General features: G+C 36.5%; 1 protein-coding gene across 2 annotated transcripts in view; it reads right to left on the bottom strand.

Annotated features, from left to right (window-relative positions):
* BTAF1 (B-TFIID TATA-box binding protein associated factor 1) overlaps nt 1-23,727 on the bottom strand; it is an 85,523-nt gene that overhangs the window by 34,861 nt on the left and 26,935 nt on the right. For both annotated transcript variants that reach the window (XM_015103326.3, XM_027960442.3), the window contains 11 exons: nt 21,353-21,516; nt 18,600-18,736; nt 16,929-17,058; nt 16,601-16,669; nt 15,515-15,604; nt 14,511-14,606; nt 14,232-14,408; nt 13,385-13,525; nt 12,453-12,577; nt 9,640-9,760; nt 1,595-1,699 (listed from right to left, as the gene is read on the bottom strand). In XM_015103326.3, coding sequence (XP_014958812.2) covers nt 1,595-1,699; nt 9,640-9,760; nt 12,453-12,577; nt 13,385-13,525; nt 14,232-14,408; nt 14,511-14,606; nt 15,515-15,604; nt 16,601-16,669; nt 16,929-17,058; nt 18,600-18,736; nt 21,353-21,516 — 1,355 coding nt within the window. The remainder of the gene's footprint in view (nt 1-1,594; nt 1,700-9,639; nt 9,761-12,452; nt 12,578-13,384; nt 13,526-14,231; nt 14,409-14,510; nt 14,607-15,514; nt 15,605-16,600; nt 16,670-16,928; nt 17,059-18,599; nt 18,737-21,352; nt 21,517-23,727) is intronic.

Here is a 23,727-nt window from a genome sequence, read left to right as displayed (position 1 = left end):
TTGAAATACTGTTTTAGGGTAGATAAGTTTGTATACTAAAAAAAGTAATACAAAAGAAAGTTTTTTGAAAAAGAATACAAAGTATTTTCCTCAGTATTTTACGAAAATCATTTTTGAAAATACCCATAAAAACAGTTATCAAAATTTCAGTAAATATCTGGAATCCTTTCTTTGTATCATAAAGCTCTATATGCATTCCTATATTCAATACATGCTTCAATATATAACAGCTCCTGCTAAATTTAGAGAAGTAATACCCTTAGTATATGCTAGAGTAATATCCTAGTAATATCCAACATATCAGAGTAGTGAAAGTTACTCAGTTGTGTCCAACTCTTTGTGACCCCATGGACTTTACAGTCCATGGAATTCTCCAGGCCAAAATACTGGAGTGGGTAGTCCTTCCCTTCTCCAGGGGATCATGCCAACCCAGGGATTGAACTCAGGTCTCCCACATTGCAGGCAAATTCTTTACCAGCTGAGCCACAAAGGGAGCCCAAGAATACTGGAGTGGGTAGCCTATCCGTTCTTCAGCAGATTTTCCCGACCCAGGAATCAAACTGGGGTCTCCTGCATTGCAGATGGATTCTTTACCAACTCAGCTATGAGGGAAGCCATATCAGAGTAATATACCAGAGTAATATCCTAGTATAAATTAAAAACAATGTAAATCTTGATTCATGATCTTACTCAATAAAGCACTTTAAAAAATTTTATTTATTTATTTATTTATTTATTTATTTATTTATTTATGGCCGTGCTGGGTCCTTGGTGCCGCAGGGGCTTCTCACTGAAGTGGCTTCTCTTGTTGCAGAGCAGGGCTCTAGAGCACTCGGCTCAGTAGTTGTGGCTTCCAGACTCTAGGGTACAGGCTCAGTTGTGGCGCATAGGCTTAGCAGCTCAGAGGCATGTGGGATGCTTCCTGATAAGGGATGGAACCCAAGTCTCCTGCATCGGAGGTGGATTCTTTACCAGTGTGCCAGGGAAGCCCTGAAGCACTTTTCTTGATGCCTAACATTAATGGGCTAGGGCCACCATGTAGAAACACCACCAATGTTAACCCACAGCTGTTAACAATGAGCCACTTCAGAGGCCAATGATTCAAGACTACGTTAACAGGTATTAAAGGTACAACAATGCCATTTCCTCCCGTAAATATTATTAAACATATCAAGTGGCTATTCTTTATAGGTTCCAACACATATGACCAATATTCCTAAATAAAAGGAAAAAGTGCAAGTCTGAATTATGATTACCAATAAATCCCAAGATACTCTATAGGACAGATAAGCATCCTGATAGAAAGCAAAATAAGTGATGGAAAAAAGTTGTCTTTTCTTCATTTTTAATTTTCTGTATTGAGGCTATGAAGAAAGTGCTTAAAACACCTGCCTACTGGGTCCCACAACTAACTAGGACTTAACCATTATAACCCATAAAAAGTCTATTTCCTTGATCTCCAGACTATTCAAATGTCTTGGATAATTTCTAACTTCTTAAATCCCTGATCAACAACTGTACAGAATTTTGAAAAAAAATTTTTAACATCTACCAAGGTACTGGGAAAAGGAGTACAGATATATTCACCACATACCTTGTGAATGAGGTCCAGAATTTCCTGGCTGCTTTCTAAAACACAAAACTGAAATATGTGTCGAAGCATATCAGGAAGGATAGGTGTAAGCCAAGATGAAGAGTTCTAAAAACAAAAGCAAAATCAAAATTATAACGTAATTCTGCAGTGTTAGCTTATTTTAAAAGTTTTAAGTGAAATAACAGAAGTACTACCATGAAAAGACTGTTATGACTTCATCAAAAACGTTCAACTGTTGATAAATTTTGACAAGATTCTGAGCAAAAACACCGTATTATTCCAATGATTTGGAGAAATTAAATGGCAACAGTCTCTAGGAATCTGGAGAAAGTCTGTATGATTAACAACACTGAATTTTGCTTCTAATAAACTGAAAGCATCCTGTATATGGGAGTAAGCTCTAACCAGTGACAACTCTTTGGTTTCATTGTGTATCACTGCTCTGTCAGGGAAATTTGATAAATGATCACACTACAGTTGTGTTGGATAATCAGCTTAAGTTGTATGTGCTCATCATTAATGCAAGAAAAGAACTGTGAGATGATATCCAATCTAGAAAATTCAACTTTGAGTTCACTACAAAATTAAAGCCAAAGTTCCTAATTTATTTTGGGTTAAGGACCCTCTGAAAATTGGGGAAAGACTATGCACAATCTTCTCTTAGAAAAACACATTTATCTACATACTTATGTATAATGTTTTGCTTTCAGCTTCAGGGATTTCTTTAAGCTCAGGTTTAAAACCTCAATCTAAGGAATTTCTCAACAAATCAAAAGCCCACCCAAATCAAGCAATCCAATGGTGCTTAACTAAATCGATTGTGTGCTCAGAATTGTAGAAAAGTAATCTCATGAACTAAAAATTTTATTAACTAGTTCACAGTACTTAATATCACATCCTTCCACAATTTTTTAAAAATAAAAACTATGTTGTCTGGAAGAAAGCTAAGCATAGAAGAATTGATGCTTTTGAACTGTGGTGTTGGAGAAGACTGTTGAGAGTCCCCTGGACTGCAAGGAGATCCAACCAGTCCATCCTAAAGGAGATTGATCAGTCCTGGGTCTGGAAGGACTGACATTGAAGCTGAAACTCCAATACTTTGGCCACCTGATGCAAAGAGCTGACTCATCTGAAAACACTCTGATGCTGGGAAAGATTGAAGGCAGGAGGAGAAGGTGATGACAGAGGATGAGACGGTTGGATGGCATCACCGACTCAATGGACATGAGTTTGGGTAAACTCAGGGAGTTGGTGATGGGCAGGGAGGCCTGGCGTGCTGCAGTTCATGGTGTCGCAAAGAGTTGGACACGACTGAGCGACTGAACTGAACTGTCTGGAAGAGACTGAAGAGAAATTTGGAAAATGTTTAACTGAATTTCCAGAAAGTGAGGTCTAGGGATAATGCATAACTCAGAAAGCTACCTATAGTTCTCTTGCCAGTAGGAAATTAATAACCCTGGTCTTCTTTTTTTCACATTTCTCAAAATGGCTTGAAAGAAATTTAAAATAGACTGCAAAATCATCAGCTCGGGGGAGCCTACTCACTGACAGGGGATGCCTTAAAGAACTACTTTTCATTGAAAGGGAAAGTGACATTGGAAAGAAGAAAAGTTCTCCTTTCCTCAGCAGAGAGAACAGGCACAATTAGGAAAGCTGTAACAGTACTAAGCCAATAATTTAATATTACTCTCCTATGATTTCTTCTCATTTCCCCTGCCATATTTACCAATTCTCTTAATCTACCCCTAACCTCATCACTGGAAATCAAAACAGTTGCTTGTAGATCCCAAAGCCATACCTACAGATGAAGATTTTTTCCCCCATATTAATAAATAGTGAATGTAATATAAATTGTAGTAGTCTTCTCAGGCTATAAACTTTGTTACTCTAGTAAATTCTACTTTATAATTATTTAAAAAACAACCAAAGGAATAAATGAATGAAAGAACACAGGGTGTTTTACGGTAGAGAAACTATTCTGTAAGATATAATAATGGAAAGATCATCACACATCTGTGAAAATCAGTAAAATGAACACGCAACATTAAGAGTGAAGCCAAGGGAACTCCCTGGAGGTCCAGTGGTTAGGACAGTGCTTTCACTGCCAAGGGCGGACATTCAATTCCTGGTCAGGAAACTAAGATCCTGTAAGCAATGTGGCACAGCCTGGGGAAAAAAAAAGTGAAGCCTAATACAACTATGGATTGGTTGATAATGACATGTCAACGTTCGTTCACTAACTGTAACATTCTGGTGTGCAACGTTGATGGCGGGAGCAGCTATTTGGGGCAGGGCAGGAGGTATATGGATGCGCACTCTGTATTTTCTGTTTAATTTTGCTTTATAAAGTCAAGTCAATAAATAAAGAGGAAAATAAAATTTAAAAAATAAAAGAGAAACCAAAAGCCCAACCAAACAAAAACCAACCCAGAATATGCAGGTCACTATCATCACAGGAACAGGTATTTTTAAACATGCAGATTTCTCCAACAACACAACATAAAGTCTGCCTAGCAGAAAACACAAGTTACAAAATAAAGCTGAGAAAACAGCTGAAGCTGTTCTATCTGAACAATTGTGCAAGCATCTCCTTTTAGTCATAGTTACAAAAAGTTACATGCTTCAGCTGTTAGTATTTTCTCCAAAAATCACTAAGTACAATTTGGCCCATCCAGAAACCACCTGCCTCTTGCAAATCTGAAAGTTGCTTCACCTGTTTTCATAAATTTTGTGCCTGTCTTCGGTTTATTAAACTGAATTGGTTAGGAGTGGGATACAGTGACATTGGGATTTTCCATCCCAGAATTTTAAAAAATAGTCAGTGGACTTCTAGTATGCTACTAACTAGGAGTCTACTAGTCACAAATTTCCCTTCTAATCTTAGGCAAAGTCTGGAAAGTTTTGATGACTTCAGTAGTAGTCTGCTGCTGCTGCTAAGTTGCTTCAGTTGTGTTCGACTCTGTGAGACCCCATAGACGGCAGCCCACTAGGCTCCTCTGTCCCTGGGATTCTCCAGGCAAGAACACTGGAGTGGGTTGCCATTTCCTTCTCCAATGCATGAAAGTGAAAACTGAAAGTGAAGTTGCTCAGTCATGCCCGACTCTTAGCGACCCCATGGCCTGCAGCCTATCAGGCTCCTCTGTCCATGGGATTTTCCAGGCAAGAGTACTGGAGTGGGGTGCCACTGCCTTCTCCTCAGTAGTAGTCTAGCAGAGTATAATCCAAATTACAGAAAAATTCCTACCACAGACTGTTTACTTTACCAGGTTTAAATTAACTATAAGCTATACTACAACTCAAGTTATAATTCATGTTTTAAGAGGGCTTTAAAAAATATATTTTGGTTTATGTTAAATAATTGACACAGTATTAGCACTTTATGTCATTTTTATAATGAGGGTCAGATGGAGGGGTGGGCATCTGTGGGAATACTCAGGGGAATGATTGATACTTATTTAGTGTAAAGAGAATGGGGCAGTCTCTGTACAGCTCCTTTATCCAGACTGGTGTTCTGGCCTTCACTCTGCCTTTGTGGAACCCAGAACAAGGAACGCTGATAACAAAACTAAGACCGTCAGACATGTCACTATATTTACAAACTCAAGGTGCAACGCTTGGTGCATCCCCTTGCGCTCAGTCCCTCAGCCAGACCAGTTTCCTTTCCCTCCCTCTTTAGTGCCACCATGCTCACTCCTGCTCCCAGAGTCTGACACATGCTCTTCCTCTGACTGTTAACCTGCTCTTCACCTGGTTAAATTCCATTCATCCTTCAGGTCTCAGTCTCAACTGTACTTTCAGCAAGACATTTCCTTGACCTTTACTCACCTCACTAGTAAGGACCCAGCAGCACCATCTGCTTCCCCTACCAGATCCTTACCTCACTATGTAATGATGGCTTTATAAAATGGCCACCATGTAATTATAAGCGCTTGTGTAGCTGTCTTCTTCTGTCTTGGTTAGCTTCCTGTTTTAAGCTCTACAGAAGGAAACAGAACTTTTCCCTTACCAATCAGTATCTAGAAAATTGTAGGAGCTAATATAACTGTTGAGCAAATCTACCTTGATTATGAGAATAATCAAAGTCACAAGGAATAGTTGGTAATATGGAAAATTTTCCACAATTGTAGGATTGCAATAAATCCCTAACTGGCAAAATTGACGTATTAGGTGGGATAAGATCTTGCCAGCACCATTTTGCTATGCCCCCTCTTTTATCTTCCCACAAGCACACCCATAAAGTGTATAGATGTTGAGGCGGGGCGGGGTGGGGCGGAGCAGCAATCTGATTATCCTTTACCGTGAACACCTGATTCATGTCAGTAGGTATCATCATTTCTATCACCATATCAAATGATATGGGGTTGCAGGGAAGAAAATCTGGAAAGAAGCTACAACAAAGTTATGAATCATACTGAGTTCTCAGCTCCTCTACTAATTTGATCTGAAATCCTATTTTGGCCCACTGCCAAAAAACAAAACCCAATTCTATAATTAAACAACTCGAAACGCCTTGTTTTATTTATTTGTCCAACCAATATTTATTGAAAATCAGATAAATATTTAAACTTTGCTCTCTTTTCATACCTTTATAAAATCTGACCAATACCTAATTATGCTAATGTTCTCAAATGCCAAAGTCTCAGTCAACTCTGTTTTTTTGGTCTTTATTCCCTTCTCTACATATGCATACATTAAATTTTCTTACATCCTGGACTAAACATGCCCCCAAATTCCAACTCAATCTCATGTACATCTTCATGCTAAATTTATAAGCATCATGCTAATGCTTGCCTTTCAAATAAAAATCAATACTTTTATGTACTAAAATTCTCAATGACTCAGAAGGTGACTCTGATGCAAACAGAATGGAAAAGCTTACCCAGTCAACAAAATATGGCTAAACTAGAGGTTAATGTCCAGAATATATTTTCCTAGTTGAGTTCTGACTAAAACCACTATTAAAGATAGTGGTTATCAACACTAATTAATCTAGACATTTCAGTAAAGTAATTCACAGGTAAACATACATATTCATATATAAACCTGCATGAATAAATACAGTCTATAGAAAGTAAAATCAAGTAATGCTCTACATGGGAAGAGAAGCTAAAAAAATGAATATATATGTATGATTCATTTTGCTGCACAGGAGAAGCTCACACATGATAAATCAACTAAACTCCAATAAAAACTTTTTTAAAAAAGGAAAAACAAATGATAAATTATTTCACTTTGTCAAGCTCTTTGTTCAGCCAAAAAAAAAGTTACATCCTGATTTTAAGTCATTACCAAATAAAATTAATTTGGTTTGCCTAAGAGTTCTTATTTCATACTCTCTGAGAAGCCAGACTTGCTAATACTTTCACATGTTAACATGAGAGATAAAGACACAAGGATTAAACAATTTATCTTCAAAGACGACAAGGTATGTCATAAAAGAGTCTAATACAAGTGAGATTTCAGGAATTTCCTGGCAGTTCAGTGGTTAGGACTTCATGCTTCAACTGCCCAGGGCCCAGATTCCATCCCTGGTCAAGGAATTAAGATCCTCCAAGCCATGTGGTGCAGGCAAATAAATTTTTAAAAAAAGAGAATTTATAAATAACTTATTAACTGTGGTTCTATACAAAAACATTTTAGAGACAAGCATATATGCATACATACTTATGATGGGATAAGTTGTAAGATTCAGGCTATCTTCCTTATAAAGTCTTATGGTTTTGCAAAACAAAACAAAATTACTACAGATAAGCATATGAAAAGATGTTCAACATCATATATCATTAGAGAACTTCAAATTTAAACTATAGTGAGATACCACTACACACTTATTAGAAAGGCTAAAATCAACAACACTGACAACATCAAATGCTGGGAGAGGATATACACCAACAGAAACTCCTTGATGGTGGAAATGTAAATTGGTACAGACATTTTTGGAAGACATTTTCTTATAAAATTAAATATATTCTTAGCATATGATCCAGCAATTGTGCACTTCAGATTTACCCAAGTGCACTGAAAACTATGCCCATACCAAAACCTGCACACAATTGTTTAAAATTTCATTCAAACTGATAAAAACAGAAAGAAATGAAATTATCCTTTAATAGGTGAATATATGGAACTGTGGCACATCCATACAATGCAGTATTACAAGGTGATAAACAGAAATGAACTACGAAGTTATAAAAAAAGACATGGAGAAACCTTAATTTTGTAATGCTAAAGGAAACAGAAGCCACTATTAAAAGGCAATATACTACATGTGTGCGTGGCTCAGTCGTGTCCAACTCTTTGCCACCCCATGGACTGCAGCCTGCCAGGCTCCCCTGTCCATGAAATTCTCCAGGCAAGAGTACTGGAATGGGTAGCCATTTCCTTCTCCAGGGGATCTTTCCAACCCAGGGATCAAACCCAGGTTTCCTGCACTGCAGGTAGATCCTTCACCATCTGAGCCACCAGGGAAGCCCACACACGACATAACTCCAACTATGTGGTATTCTGGAAAAGGCAGAAGTATGAGAACAATAAGAGAGTCGTGGTTGCTAAGGTTTTGAAGGGAGGAAAAGCGGAAATGCATAGGTGCAGCACAGGCATTTTTTAGTGCAGTGAAACTATTCCTTATGATACTCGAATGGTGAGCACATACCACTGTACATATGTCAACCCATAGAATCTACACTATAAAGAGTAAACCCTAGTGTAAACTGTGGGCTTTAGTTAATAATGTATCAATACTGGCTCATCAACTGCAACAAATGCACTACACTAATGCAAGATGTTAGCTAAAGGGGAAACTGTGCATATGGGTAGGGGCATATAGGAACCGTGTACTTTTTGCTCAGCTTTTCTGTAAACCTAAGATTGCTCCTAAAAGTAAAGTGTACTAAAAAAAAAAAACCCAGAAAACAACAACATGAAGGGAAGAAATTTGATAATTTTAATAGGTCTATCTAAAGTGAATTTAAGAATATTTACATCAAAAACATTTAGGCAAAACTCACAAAACCAAAAAAAAATAATAATAATGTGAAAACTCAGAACCCATGCCAGCAGCTTTTTATATGAACCCATGCCTGATCAACTAAGCATTATATTTATAAAATGGACATGATAGCTTTTTCTTAGAAGAGTCTGATCTGACAAAAAAGATAATGCAGAAGGAAATTTACAAATGTTGATTCATGGTAGTGCAACACAATATCATGCTATAAATTAAAGTAGGTCTACATGGAATATTCCTTATTCACATAGGAATGCATGGTTGGTGAACACAAAAGAGACGTTTATCCACAGTATTAATATATTGTCTAAAAAAATCAACCATTGTTTTTTAAAGACCACTCAAACTGCAGCACCTATAAGTAACAGCGTAAGAAATGGATTCCTTATGATGTTTCCCTAAATTCTAGTATTTTGTTTGACCTTTAGTCTATTTTTAAAACAGGAATGTGAAGCCTTTTACAGACAGGGCAAGGATTACTCAGCTCATAACAGATTTCTATTTACACAGTGATATTAACTGACGGTTCTCTGTAGGCATTTCAATGTGTTACTCCATGGAAATAAAATGCTCTTAAGACTGAGTATTCCTTAAAAGGAAGTAAGTGCCTAGCAACTGTATTATCAGTCTTTTCAAGTCACACTGCAGAGCTTCACAGGTAGCTTTCTAACCTGGGATGGTTTTTGCCAACCATCCAACTGTCAACCATACAGAGTAGGCAAAGAATGAATAACATGATCTTTGACAGGAAGGGATGATTCAATCTTTCGTTCAACAAAAACTTACTGAGAGCCACCTTTGTGTTAGGCAATATTCCATGGGCTGGGAATACAATCTAGAATAGTATTAAAATATTTCTACCCTTATGATGATTATATTCTTCTGTATCTACATACTCACCATACCAATTTTACTAGCCCTAACATTCTCCTGATCTTTATGTGAAGCAAGGGTAACCTGGTGGTCAGATTGATCTTACAAAATTAATCTCTAAAAATTTCAAGATTACTGTAGTTATTTAGACCAAGTTAGTTCTTACCTGGTCTTGTGTTGATAATAAAGTGAACAGAGTTTCCAAGGCTGCTCTTCGAACTGATGATATAGTGTGATGCAAAAAAGGCCAGACACGTGGAACTAAAACTGTGAGTGACTGCTGAATACTAATAAAGAAGACACAGATTAATCTTATTCATTCTTGGTTGAAATTCTGTTGATATATCATCTAAATATCATTTCCTTATGGACCTAGCAACTTTTTCGATGAATAAATTCTAAAAAGACAATACAATTTTCCTATGAACACTTGCTTAACACCCTCATACAAAACTGTTACTATAACACCAGAATAGACAGAACAAATGCAGTCATAAAGAGTAGCAGAAACATTAACATGGGGTTATTCTGTGGCACTAATATCATCAATCACCTCTATCAAATCAGAACTTTTCAGTATAACTGCATTTAGTCTGTTCTCACTCAGGAAAATGGGACATGTATCTTAGTTGATAGCCTACACAAAAATCAGGACTGTTAATCCTTACGCCTTTCCTACTGTTAACTCCAACAGGTAACCAATAGGTGCACACAATTTATATCCCCCTTTGGGGCCACCTCTATCACATATCAAAAGAAGCAAGAGATGGTAACGGTAGTAGCTTTGGAATTTGTTATCCTAATCTAGCATTACTAAATTAGGCAAACTCAAATTATCTTCCTTCTCACAGATTAGATTTTAAATGTGAAAGCAAGCAAAGGCACGAGTTGGCTAACAACTTGGACCATAGGATTCCTGTCACATCCACGATTCATTTATAAAAGTTACCTCAAATTAGCAAATTATTTATAAGTAGCATTTGAAATATATACCTCGATAGAAAAAGACATGAGGAAAAAAGAATATGTCAGTGTCATTATCTGTTCTTTTGGTTCCTCTCAGGAGGTCCATCTTTTAATGATATTTTCATTACTTGCAGATTTAAATGAACGTCGCCTTTTACATTTATTTACACATTTGGTAAATTTACTTATAAAATTATAACTTAAACACATGCACACACAGACATAAAACAGACTCAAATATGAAAAAGCATTATAGCAGGTCTTGTTAATAGTGTAACTCTTCATGCTCCAAATACATGCTGCATTTCTTCTTACATAAGCTGGAAAGTATCTGCCAAATATCACAACATATGAAGCAAATTTTCTAAGGCAATTTTGAAAAAAAAAAAATCAAAAACTACATTATTTCACACTGAATTAACAGAATTTTCACGACATTCTTTTTTTTTTACATTATCTAGCTTTTCCAACACTGTCCACTTGATTATATACATACATTTTTAAGTCCAAAGCCTTTTTTATTTTTTAGGGCAAGTGCAAACACACCAAGGCTCACAGTTCAAGTTCACTTTACATGAGTTTTTATATAAAGTTTTATTGGATTACAGGTACATTCATTCCTTTATGTATTATCTACAACTGCTATTGTGCTACACAGACAGAGTTGAGTAGCTTTGACAGAGATCATATGGCCACAAAGCCAACGTCTCACTATCTGGACAGAAAAAGTTTACCAACCCCTAACATATAATAATTAAGAATTCTTGCATTTTGCAGCTTTCACACAGATTAACTCATTTAATCCTCATACCAACGAAAGTGTCTGAAAATCAGGACACCATATATGCACTACCATTTCAATTTTCCTCTTTGCTTTATAAGCACTTATTTTGCTATTCCAATTTTGGGTTGTCCCACTAACCTAAATTTAACATTGAAGGATGACCACAGGTCAGTATTATTTTAAACATTCTCTCCATGTTTTTCACACATCAATGATTTTCATTGGAAACAGATTTACTCACAGAACCAGAAATCATTTATAATCATAATTACATAAACATTCATTGAATACACTTACTGGACTGCTGCTGCTAAGTCGCTTCAGTTGTGTACGACTCTGTGACCCCATAGACGGCAGCCCACCAGGCTCCCCCATCCCTGGGATTCCCCAGGCAAGAATACTGGAGTGGGTTGCCATTTCTTTCTCCAATGCATGAAAGTGAAAAGTCAAAGTGAAGTCGCTCAGTCGTGTCCGACTCTTAGCGACCCCTTAGACTGCAGCCTACCAGGCTCCTTCGTCCATGGGATTTTCCAGGCAAGAGTACTGGAGTGGGGTGCCATTGCCTTCTCTAACTTACTAGCCTCATCTGTAATTTTTTTTTCTGTATCTCCAAGGATATTAATATTTAGGAGCCAGTCTAAAAGGTAGGGAATACATTAATTAACTAAGCTTCATTTCAGATATCAAGACAGTAAAATAAATGACACTAAATTTCTGGTTTACGTCTTTGCTTTACCCATTCTCTGCTTTTGAAGATTATATTACATTATTATGTATACCCTTCCTGATAAGTGATTATTGAAATCAAGAAAATATGTCTTGGTGAACATCACGAAGAAAATGCTCACAGAGTAGCAAAATTTGGAAATGTAAAACTGATGTTCACTGATAATTCTATTAACCACAGTCACAAAGGCTACAAAATTCTATAGTCTAGAACTAGAAGTGGAAATAAAATGGATAATTGTTTATCTAAAGTTAACTCTCATAGGATGAACAAGCTGAATGATTATATAATGGAATTAACCCAAGAATATAGCTTCTCTAAGTTTCTGCCCTCAAAGAGCTGTTGGCTAGAGATGAAGAAGAAAAGTCCTCCTTAAAATAACTGTCTTTGGCATCCCCTACTTACAGTGCTGTTCTAAAAGACGCCAGACTATCATCTTTTTAATTATCTGGAACTGTATGTAAACACTTTCTACTTTATTCCATTGAACAGAAATAATTACCTGCATTGTTGAACCTGAGGATAAGTTAACAAGGATGACAGAAGAGTCATAATACTATTTGTTGAAGCTGTTAGATCATCTAGTTCCAGAAGAGCATCCCATAATGTATTTATAATGAAAGGTACCTATAAGATCAGTTATCAAAAAAACAGTTATTAATTTTGCAAGAAATATTCACCAGCCATGCCAAACTGTATTTCAGGAGTCACTACTGATTCAACAACATATACAACCCCAATGACCTTGGATAATCCCAGTTCTGAGTAAAGTTAAGGAGGAAACATCATTCGTCTTCAATAGTTCTCTACCCCTCTTTTTAATGCCACTCAGCTCTACTTTGGCATTTACCTTTCTAGCGAGGTTCATAATGGACGGAGAATTCAATAAGATATCCCAACTGTATTTTCCATTAAAAAAAAAAAATCATAAACTCTGAAAACAATACAGCTTACACATACATGTCAGCACCCTCTGAGCAATTTTACTATAGTTAAAACGTTCTTAATCATCATGAAAAGACAAATTTAGTTTCTGAGCTTTCGAAGTACTCTCAAATATACATGTTCTGGTTTTAACAATAGAGGGAAATCAGATGGACCTTAAAAGAGGCATTTCAAAAATGAAAACATAATAAAAAATCAAAACAAGCGAAAATCTCATTTGCCTAAAAACCAGGAATGAAATGAACAAGGAATGGTTGCTTTCTTTTTAAGGGAAGGTCTCTACATATTCTGTACATGAAAGGGAAAGATAAAAAGACACAATTCACAATTCACTCTTTCCAAGAATATATATATCAAGATCTCATGCACCAGAGGGATGTCATAAGAAAAATGGAGAAAGATTTAAAAAAAGCCAACCTCAATGTTTTTTCTAACATGCTACATAACAAATGTAAAAGGCTCTATAAGAAAAACATGCAGAATATTTACTTTTTGTGTCTGAAGATACACAAGGCTCTCTACCACAGGTACTAACGATGCTGCAGCAACAGCTCTGACATCATCGTCAAGATCCTGGAGCCCTTCAATTATTCTAGTTAAAACCTTAGGCAATAAAGTATTAATTACATCCTGCAAAAGAATACACCAAAACCGATTATTTCTACAGTACAAGTGATGTGCTTAAAAAATCTTTCATTAAATTAACATACAAAAGTATAAATTCCAATATTTATTTTAAAAGAATCATGTAAACAGAAATGAAAAAGTGTCATTAGATGCCTATATAATTAATCTCATTTGAAAAAGAACATAACAGTATCAATATCTCGTTATTCAATGTGACTGGAAATATCAGAACGTGTTTTCAAGGCAAGAACATGAATTCCCAGTGTGAATACACATACATATATACTCCTGTGCTAGAACCTGAACTTCTATCTCACTCAATACCACTGACAACCAAAGGGAATATGAGAGAAAAGAAAAAAGAAAACCATCTCTTCCTGCTTCTCATTATTCCAACCTACCGTCTTTTCAATTGCCCCAACAGTCAGCCCCCAAAGGTTACTCCTGTGATCATACACTAGAAATCTCACTGAGAATTGGTCTTGCTATGAAACAGAAACAGGTTTCCAAGCATAATTCTCTTTTAATTCGTACTTAAATTCTTACTAGCATCACCTGTCTCTATGATACTACCTCAAGAAGGCAAATCTTGAAGGATTGGCTTATCTGTAACACTAAGAATCTAGAGCCATTTCATTTAATTAATGAGAATATAAACTAAGAGGGGAAAAAACTCTCCCATACGTGCTTCAAAAACTGAAGTACTTACCTGACGAACTGCCAAAGCATACTTTATTCCTAGCAGACCACCATGTCTAACTTCCCACTGTTCTTGTGTAAGTAATTTAAGCAGCACATCCACAGTCTTATGAACTCCTGTTTCATTCATGTGTTTTAACACTACACCTAATGTTTGAGCACAAGTTTCACGAACTGGTGCCACAACCTAAAAATGAGAAAGCAAGAAAATTCACATTTGCAAAAAATATATATATATATTTTAAGAATCTGAAGTCTGATTGGGTAAAGCCTCCCTTAGGATACTTACTTCATCAGAAACAAAGTCTCCAAATCTGTCTAAAGCAAACACACAAAGGAGTCTAATAACCAAGTCTTCCAACCACTCTTGATGCTGTTGAATCATCTGTTAAAATAATCATTTTAATAACACATTAAAACATATTAGATCCAAAAACTAAAACTAAACTATTACAGCAAACTAAAACAAAACATTGGGACAGATTATTTTAGCTGTAGGAACAATAACCAAACTATGGAATAGTCCCAATTACTATCTTCAATATTAACCACATCTTCTTTGATGATGATTTAGATATACTATACCAAAATCTATAAAATTCATGACTCCTGTATTTTACTTGCACTCCCAGAGAAATTGAGAAACCACTTAAGGGTGCTGTAATATCAACTACATCTATTCAGTTCGGTTTAGTTGCTCAGTTGTGTCCGACTGTTTGCGACCACATAGACTGCAGCACGCCAGGCTTCCCAGTCCATCACCAACTCCCAGAGCTTGCTCAAACTCATGTCCATCAAGTCAAAGATGCCATCCAACCATCGCATTATCTGTCGTCCCCTTCTCCTCCAGCCTTCAATCTTTCCCAGCATCAAAGTCTTTTCTGATGAGTCAGTTCTTCGCATCAGGTGGCCGAAGTATCTATTATCTAGCCTATTACTACTGCCTCCACGTCACACCAGTCACATTGCTTGTTGACCGTTAAACTATACTCTCATTCATCTTACTCTATATTCTAATCCATTATACCCTGCTCAAATATGAGTGTTTTTACATACTTTTCCACCCAATATTTCTGAACATATCTTTCCTCTGAACTCATACTTTCTCTATCTATAATATAAATAAACCTCTTCCTAATTTTTTAACCTTTTCCTTATGTTCACCCCTCCATATTTCTTACTATTTACCTCTCATTTCTACTTCATGGCACATGCTCTGCTACTTTCCTGTCTGAGAAAGAGGACATCTACTGAAACCTGATGGTAATGCTGATTTACTACACTTACACTCACCTCTTCTAAAGTGCTATCCCCCATTTTACCACCACTTTTCCCATGAGCTTTAAGGATTTCCCGAAGTCCAGTGCCTGCACCATGTCGAACCTAAAAAGAACCAAGAAGCAAATACCGGAGGTTAAATGCTTAAGAAACAGTGTTTAACTTTTCTTCAATATGAAAAAGGGATACTAGATTTTTAAGAAATTGGAACAAACTGAGTGGGACTTCACAAGAATGTGTTTTTCTTCTACTATCCAAGAAGAATTACATATATTTAATCTCACAAGTTTGATTATATGGATTTTATTTTTAAAAAAGGCAAAAAATAGCTATTCTGAGTTCTTTCTGAGATACTAATCTGCTTGGCTGTCACTCCTCTACTCTCTACTTGCATTCAGCATTATCCACAGCAAAGGAGAGAAAAGAAGCATCATATAATGTTCCTTATAGTCCCAACACCAATATTTTAGAAATGAATACATCAGAACTAAGTTCCAAAGCCACCAGTGTTAAACATCAAAGGAAGACAATTTAAATAAAATGTCTCATGACTAACACGTTATCGTAGCCCTGAAGCTTCTGCAATGTCATCTGGGAGGGAGGAAACATGCCACTGATGCTGCCCCCACTTTCTAAAGCCCCATTCGAGCTAAAACGTGAACAGCTTTGAACAGAAGTGCATCTGGGAGCAGAAAGCTAAAGACAAAGCTAAAGCTAAAAGGTATTCTAAAACAGTGTTTTAAAATTACTCAGAGACCAACCAAAGAATCTTTCGAGATTACCAACCCTCAATTTCAACCAGAAGAACTTCACTTTCATATCTTCTACATATTGAGAGCTGTTCAAGATCTTTTTTGAAGAAATATTTCTGAGGCTAAGCTACCACTTGCAAACTACTGGTCTTAATCAAAATTGTCCACTTCCAAAGGAAATTTTTTACTGAGAGAGATATGCAGCTCTTTATGAAGTGCTCTGACAAGCGGTTCTGAGAGGGACATAGGGGAAAAATAAGGACTCTGATAAGACAGATTATGATTGATATGGTTCCTATCATTAGCAAAGGAAACAGAGTTGAGAGAAACTGTAATGAAGAAATCCTACCTCCCAGGAGGGATTAAAAAGGTCATTGCAAAGTTCTTCACAAAAGCTTTCCAAAGGCCATTCATTTGTCTGAATAAGAAAAACCAAATTAATATTACTTTAAAAGATCTATTTTATGCCAATAATTTAAGTGTATTTACTTGTAGGACTAACAATAATAGCCAGGCTTTTAAATAATCAAAAAATTTTACTAACAAAAAGTACTTTGATTTTTAATAACAAAATTTCTCAATTAACAGATTATTATATTATATACCATCTACTAACACATTAGTATGAAAAAATTATAAATGATTTCAAAGGATACTTCAGGGTATTTCAGTAGTACCTCTTCAATTAAGGGAGAACTGTCTGGAGTATTATCAATCAGAACTTTGGAATCAACTGCAGACTGATTAATAACAACATTTGATATTTTTCGTCTCTTTTCTTCTGGTTCCCCATCTGTGCTATCATTGCTTAAAAAAAAAAAAAAAAAGGTCACCATTTATTTAGAAGAAGTGAATACAGAACACTGTGAACCACAATGAATGTAAGAAAGTAAAGACTGAGTTTACCCACAGAGCTCTTTCCTACAACAGGATTTGGTAAATAACCCTGGATTATTATCTACTATTTGGCTTAGCCCTCAGCCAAAGAAACATATGATGTAATATGGTGACAGTTCTCACCTTACAAAAGTAGCGGTCTTAACCTGTAGCCCTCAGGCCATCTCTCTGAATTCACTCTCTAATACTCTTACTTCTGTCTACTCATCCCAGCCATACAACCTTTCTGTTTCTTGAATATTACATGATTCAGGTATTTACACTTGTTCCCTTTACCTGGAATGCACTCCCCTTGGAAGATCTTCAATCCTCATTCAGAACTCGTAATTATTATGGAAAAAAAAAAATCTGCATATACGGATCTTCCTGGGGAAGTTGTCCTAGTCTCTAGTAATAGTAAATACGCTCTCTGACAATTGAGCAAAACAATCCAAACAGTATTCCACAGCTAAAGGCAATGTCATCAAAATGTTTTTGGAAATCAAGCAGACCAAGATTTAAGTTAACCAACATCACTGTTTTAAATAAGCAAAAAAATGGATCATTATTAGCGAAATGTTAATCAAAACTACAATGAGGTGTCACCTCACACCAGTCAGAATGGCCATCATCAAAAAAGTCTACAATCAATCAATGTTGGAGATGATGTGGAGGAAAGGGAACCTCCTTGCACTGTTGGTGGGAATGTAAGTTGATACACCCACTAAGGATAACAGTATGGAGATTCCTTAAAAAATTAGGAATAAACTACCATATGGCCCAGCAATCTCATTACTAGGCAAATACTCTGAGAAAATCACAGTTCAAAAATACACATGCACTCCAATGTTCACTGCAGTGCTCTTTACAAAAGCCAGGACATGGAAGCAACCTAGATGCCTACTGACAGGTGAATATAAAGTTGCTGCATATACATATGCACACATACAATGGACTATTACTCAGCCATAAAGAGAGACAGACCTGAGTCAGTTGTAGTAAGGTGGATGAACCTAGAGCCTATTACACAGAGTGAAATAAGTCAGAGAGAAACAAGTATCATATAATAATGCATATATATGGAATCTAGAAAAATCATACTGATAAACTTACCTGCAGAGAAGGAATGGAGATACAGATGTCGAGAACAGATTTATGGACACAGCAGGGGAAGGGGAGGGTGAAACAGACTGAGAAAGCTGCACTGACATATTTACACTACCATATGTGAAACAGACAGTGGGGCGCCTAGTCTGGCACTCTGTGACGACCTAGAGGCGTGGGATGGGGGTGAGGTGGAGGTAGGCTCAAGAGAGAGGGGACACACACACAGTTATGGCGGATTCACACTGTTGTATGGCAGGAAACAACACAATATTGTAAAGCAATTATCCTCCAATTAAAAAAAATTTAATTAAATAAAATAGTATAACTAAAATAAATACATAAATGAGCGAAAAAAGGATTACTACCTCTTCTCATTCGTTTCTACTGCATCCCTGGATCTCTGTTTTGCAAATAATTTGGCCATTCTTTTAGCTTTGTTCTTTTGTCTATTGCTCATTCCTGTTCGAAACTCTGAGTCAATCAGTTCAGCGGCCTGGAGAGTCTAAAAGAATAAAAGAATGTGCAGTTTGAACTTCTGAAGTTAAAATATATACCCACAGTCTCAGCCTCAGAACAGGACTAAAGTTTGTAAGTTCACTATAAACAAACTGATTACATTCTTCTTTGACAGATTCATGCTATTGTGCTGTACAGTAATTTCTTCTTCCTTCTTCCCTATTCTTCTAGTTGCCAGGAAAAGCTCATGTGTTTCTTAACTTTATGTCATAGACGTGGCAAAAGTATATGATCCTGACTCCAGTGAGGACTCTGAAGAGGTGAAACTTTAAAAGAAACATAATATAATCTAAAAGTTGTAAGCATGTTAGTCACTCAAGTCACTCAGTCGTGCCCGACTCTGTGACCCCATGACTGCAACCCACCAGGCTCCTCTATCCATGAGATTTTCCAGCCAAGGATACTGGAGTGGTTTGCCATTTCCTTCTCTAGGAGATCTTCCCGACCCAGGATCGAAGCCGGGTCTCTTGGACTGCAGGCAGATTCTTTACCAACTGAGCTACCAGGGAAGCCATAATGTAAGCCTAAAGAATGTCAATTAAAAAAAAAAATTATAATCATCTTCTACTGAAAAAATAAAAATAGCTGTTGCCATAAGTAACTGGCTTCCCAGATGGCTCAGCAGGCAGGATTCTGCAGCAATGCAGGAGACACAGGAGACCCGGGTTCAATCCCTGGGTTGGGAAGATCCCCTGGGGCAGGAAATGGCAACCCACTCCACTATTCCTGCCTGGAAAATTACATGGACAAAGGAGTCTGGCAGGCTACAGTCCAAGGAGTCGCAAAGCATCAGACACAACTAAGAATACCTGGTAAGTAACTGGTCTTTCCCCCTTAACCACTCACTGCATACCACTTTTGCTCCTTCTTCCATTCATAGGAGACATTATTAAGGCTGTGAATAAAAATGCTTTAATACAAGCCTAAAAATCCTTCTGCCCTTAACTGATTTAAGATTCAACTGAAATGTACATTACCACAAGCAGTCAGGGTCACTAGTGCGGGTGTCCTGCTATAGACTTGGTCCAGGGGCCACCAGCATATATACAAGGCAGCGGAGCAGCGATGAACACTACAATAAGCCTCAGCACCTCTTCCCGAAGGGCCCTGACATCCAAAGCCAACCGAATTTGGATCCTGCCAAATTTGTTGCTGCCATCTCCTTTCCAATTATTCTGTCTGTAGCCTATTTTCTCTAATACACCTACCTATTAATTTCCCTACACAATATCCAATTACTACACTGTGATCACGTTTGTTTTCATTTATTTTATTCTATTGTTTTTTATATCTTATGCTTCAGTTCATACTCCATCTTTCTGTTCTTTCATGTTTGTTATTATATTTTCCGCCTCTTTATACTCTTCCCTCCAGAATCTGCTCTTTTCCCCTTTTCTACGAAAGTCCCATCATCATCACACATTCCTCAATGCTAAAAAACTTCCTTACAAATTCTAATGATTTAGAGGACAACTAGAATAATGGCAAATAGAACCATTCTCCACTTAAGCAAAAGGAAAGGCCAAGGGAATGAGAAGACATGGGTCTCATGTAAAGCAGGCCAAGAAGTAAGAGCACTAAATCCCTGAAAGGTACTATTTCACATGTATGTACATTCTTTTTAGGAGAGAGCGCCACAGCTTTTACTGGAGCTTATGGAGTATAAGCTTTAATGTATAAGAAAAGAAGCACAGAGGGATCCATTGGGAATTGGAAAAACAGAAACAGGAAAATTACAGAGCAAAATTATGGTACAGCCATATAAACAGAAAGAAGTTATCAAAAAACAGGTGATCAGTCTGTATATACAGACGGGTATGGATGCATGCTCAGTCATGTCTGACTCTTTATGACCCCGTGGACTGCAGTCTGCCAGGCTCTTCTGTCCGGGGAATTTTCTAGGTAAGAATTCTAGAGTGGGTTACCATTTCCTGCTCCAGGGGATCTTCCTGATGCAGGGATCAAACCCATGTCTCCTGCATTGGCAGATGGATTCTTTACCACTGTGTTTCACCTTGGAAGCCCACACATACAGGCAGACATGGCTTAAAAAGGACTTGTGCATACACAGAAAATTTCAGGAAAAAAAAGGACAAATAATTTTTAAAGGGAAATGTGTGCCCATCATTTATCAAAAAGAAGCTTACTTCATATCACAGGTCCTTCTGCACTGTTTGAAAGTTTTCATCATGTTTGCTCTTTCTCAAAAGAATCAGCTCTAAAAGATTTCTAGTATCAGCATATCTAACTATGATAGCCCTTACCATCTCCTACCCTCTGAAATATTTTTTTTCTTCATTGAAGAATAAAGGAAAGAGCAACTGGTACAACTATGACTTCTCAACACCAGTGTCTCCTGAAAGGTCCAGCACAGCTTTTATCTAATAGTCTAGCACCTCGGAGGCAGGCAGACGCTACCTTCTACCTCTTCAGAATCTATCACTAGAAATTCAGCTTATGGAGATAGTAAATTATGGTGACACTAAGCAACAATGAGCAGAAATAAAGAGCGCCTTTTTTTTTAAATTGCAATTGCATAGCAAAATAAAAGCAAACCGCCTGTATTATTACTTATAGTCAGACAACCAAAGGTTTTACCTACAGGTTGTTTGTTTACAAGGGCTGCTGAAGTTGGGGTATAATCCAAATCTTCATCATTAAAGAGATCTTCAGTGCTCATTCCAATCGCTTCTCCCATATTAAGGCCAAGTTTTTTCTGTAATAGCTTTCGTTGGCGTGCTATCCTCTCCTTAGGATCCACTTCACCTTTAAACAAAAAAGAAATATATTTTCTTCAAATCAGTTAAGAAGCTTTCCAATACATGAAGATCAAACTTGATTAAATTAGAAAAATCTTTTTAACTATTAGAACACCTCTCTTGATAATAAAACAAACCACACCACTCAATCTCTGAACATGTCATAAACTTTATTACCTAACAGAGTGAGTATTTTACTGAATCTCGGAAAATAGCATTCTAGCTAACAAAAACACTCTAGGAGTAATATCACTCACTGATATTACCCCACTGCCCTACTGTCAATTACCAAGTATATATAAAATAAGATCTATTTCTATGAAGATAAATCAGTCTTATTATTTTACAGCTACCCTTTGAACGTTCTCCGAAATATCTAGCCAGGCTTTAAAAAAAAAAAAATCTAGACTCTTATTTGACAGAAAAGATCTCAACAAATACATGCTTATTCCATGGTGGCCTTTATAGTATTCTGAAATGACACATTCCTCTATTTTATTTAGTTATCTATTTGATAGCCCAAATAAAAGACAAAGGCACAAAAGAGTAGATTTTGAATGTTCCAAGTAAAATCCCTCAATATTTCAGTAGAAAATAGATCAAATGGTATCATTTTAAAAATAAAAATTTGGGCTTAAAATATTTAAGATATGGTTCTACCATGATTAGTTTCCAATAACAGCTGACTAAGTTCTTTTGGACTACCCCTCCAAAGATAACAAACAAATTCTAGCTAAAAAAAAAAAAGTAAACAACTACCTGAAGGCACTGGAAAGAGAACAAAAGCAAGCATATACTTGGAGGAGTTATCAGTGCCTGGAAGAAAGCATGGCATTAAGCGACTTTCCCATTTTTGAACCTTTTTCGCCTGAAGGTCGCACAGAGTCGGACATGACTGAAGCGACTTAGCAGCAGCAGCAGCAGACCCAGTCCACGGTATGTTGGGCAGTCATACCCTACATTTAAAAGGTGTGCAAAAACCCGGTATGTCTGGCTTGAAGAACTAGAGGAAAGAGAGTCAGGAACAGCATAACCACTGGAAAATAGAGAGAGAAAACCCAGAAAGAAGAGAACCAGGCAGAAAGCCAAATCTCTGGATGATCTCTGAAATATGCACGGACAGCACAGACTCCAAATAGTTCAAATAAACCTAAAAATTGAATTGAGATTTGAATTGTTGCCCACCACAAATGAGACTGAGTTTGCAATTTGAGTTTCATCAAATTAAATACCTATTAAAACAAGCAAGCAAAAACAACCAAACTAAACCAAACAAATCAAAACACTCTCTGGAAGAATATAACAGAATCTAGCCTGCAGTATAAACATTTACAATGTGAGAAATACAATCCAAAATAACTGACATACAAAGAATCAAGAAAATGTAACCCATCCCAAAAGAAAGCCAGTTAATGGAGATCAACTCTTAGATCACCTAGATGCTGGAACTGGAAGACAAAATTTTTAAGCAACTAATATAACAATATTCAATGTAAAGGAAGATACGGTCACAATAATGAGAAGACAGGATACCTCATTACAGAAACAAACTATTTTTAAAAACAGAATCATATACTTGAAAAGGGTGATTTATATGTGTAAAATATGCCAGTTTTTTTTAAAGTAAGTCTGGAACTAAAAAATACTTGAAAATTTTAAATCAACAAATGTGCTTAACAACTTAATTGAGATAACAGGACAAAGTGCAAGTGAATTTAAAGGTAAAGCTATACAAAATCCCTCATCTAAAGAACAGGGAAGGGGAGGAAGATTTGAATAAACAGATGACTTAAATATAAAAGTAACAAAATAATTCTACTAACAACATCAAAAGCAAAACTTAAGAATTTATATCTTGAAAACTACAAAATATTAGTTTAAGAAATTAAAGATCTCAATAAATGGAAGAACATTCTATGTTAATGGATCAGACTACCTAATAGTAAGACAGTAGTACTTCTCAAATTGATATACAGATTCAAAACAATTTCTATCAAAGTATCAGCTGGTTTTTTACAGACACTGACAAACTGATCTTAAAATTCATACAGAAATGCAAGAGGCCAAGAATATCCAAAATAATCCTGAGAAAGAACAACAAAGTTGAAGGCTCATACTTCTTGCTTTTAAAAATTACTTCTAGAAAGCAACAGTGATCAAGACAATGAAATACTGACACAGACATCAATCAGATAGAATTGAGAGTTCAGAAATAAGA

This window comes from Ovis aries, chromosome 22 (genome assembly GCF_016772045.2).
Source record: "Ovis aries strain OAR_USU_Benz2616 breed Rambouillet chromosome 22, ARS-UI_Ramb_v3.0, whole genome shotgun sequence".
In the NCBI taxonomy this organism is placed as follows: Eukaryota; Metazoa; Chordata; class Mammalia; order Artiodactyla; family Bovidae; genus Ovis; species Ovis aries.
Note: the sequence above shows the minus strand (reverse complement) of the source record. Positions and strands in the feature narration are given on the sequence as shown.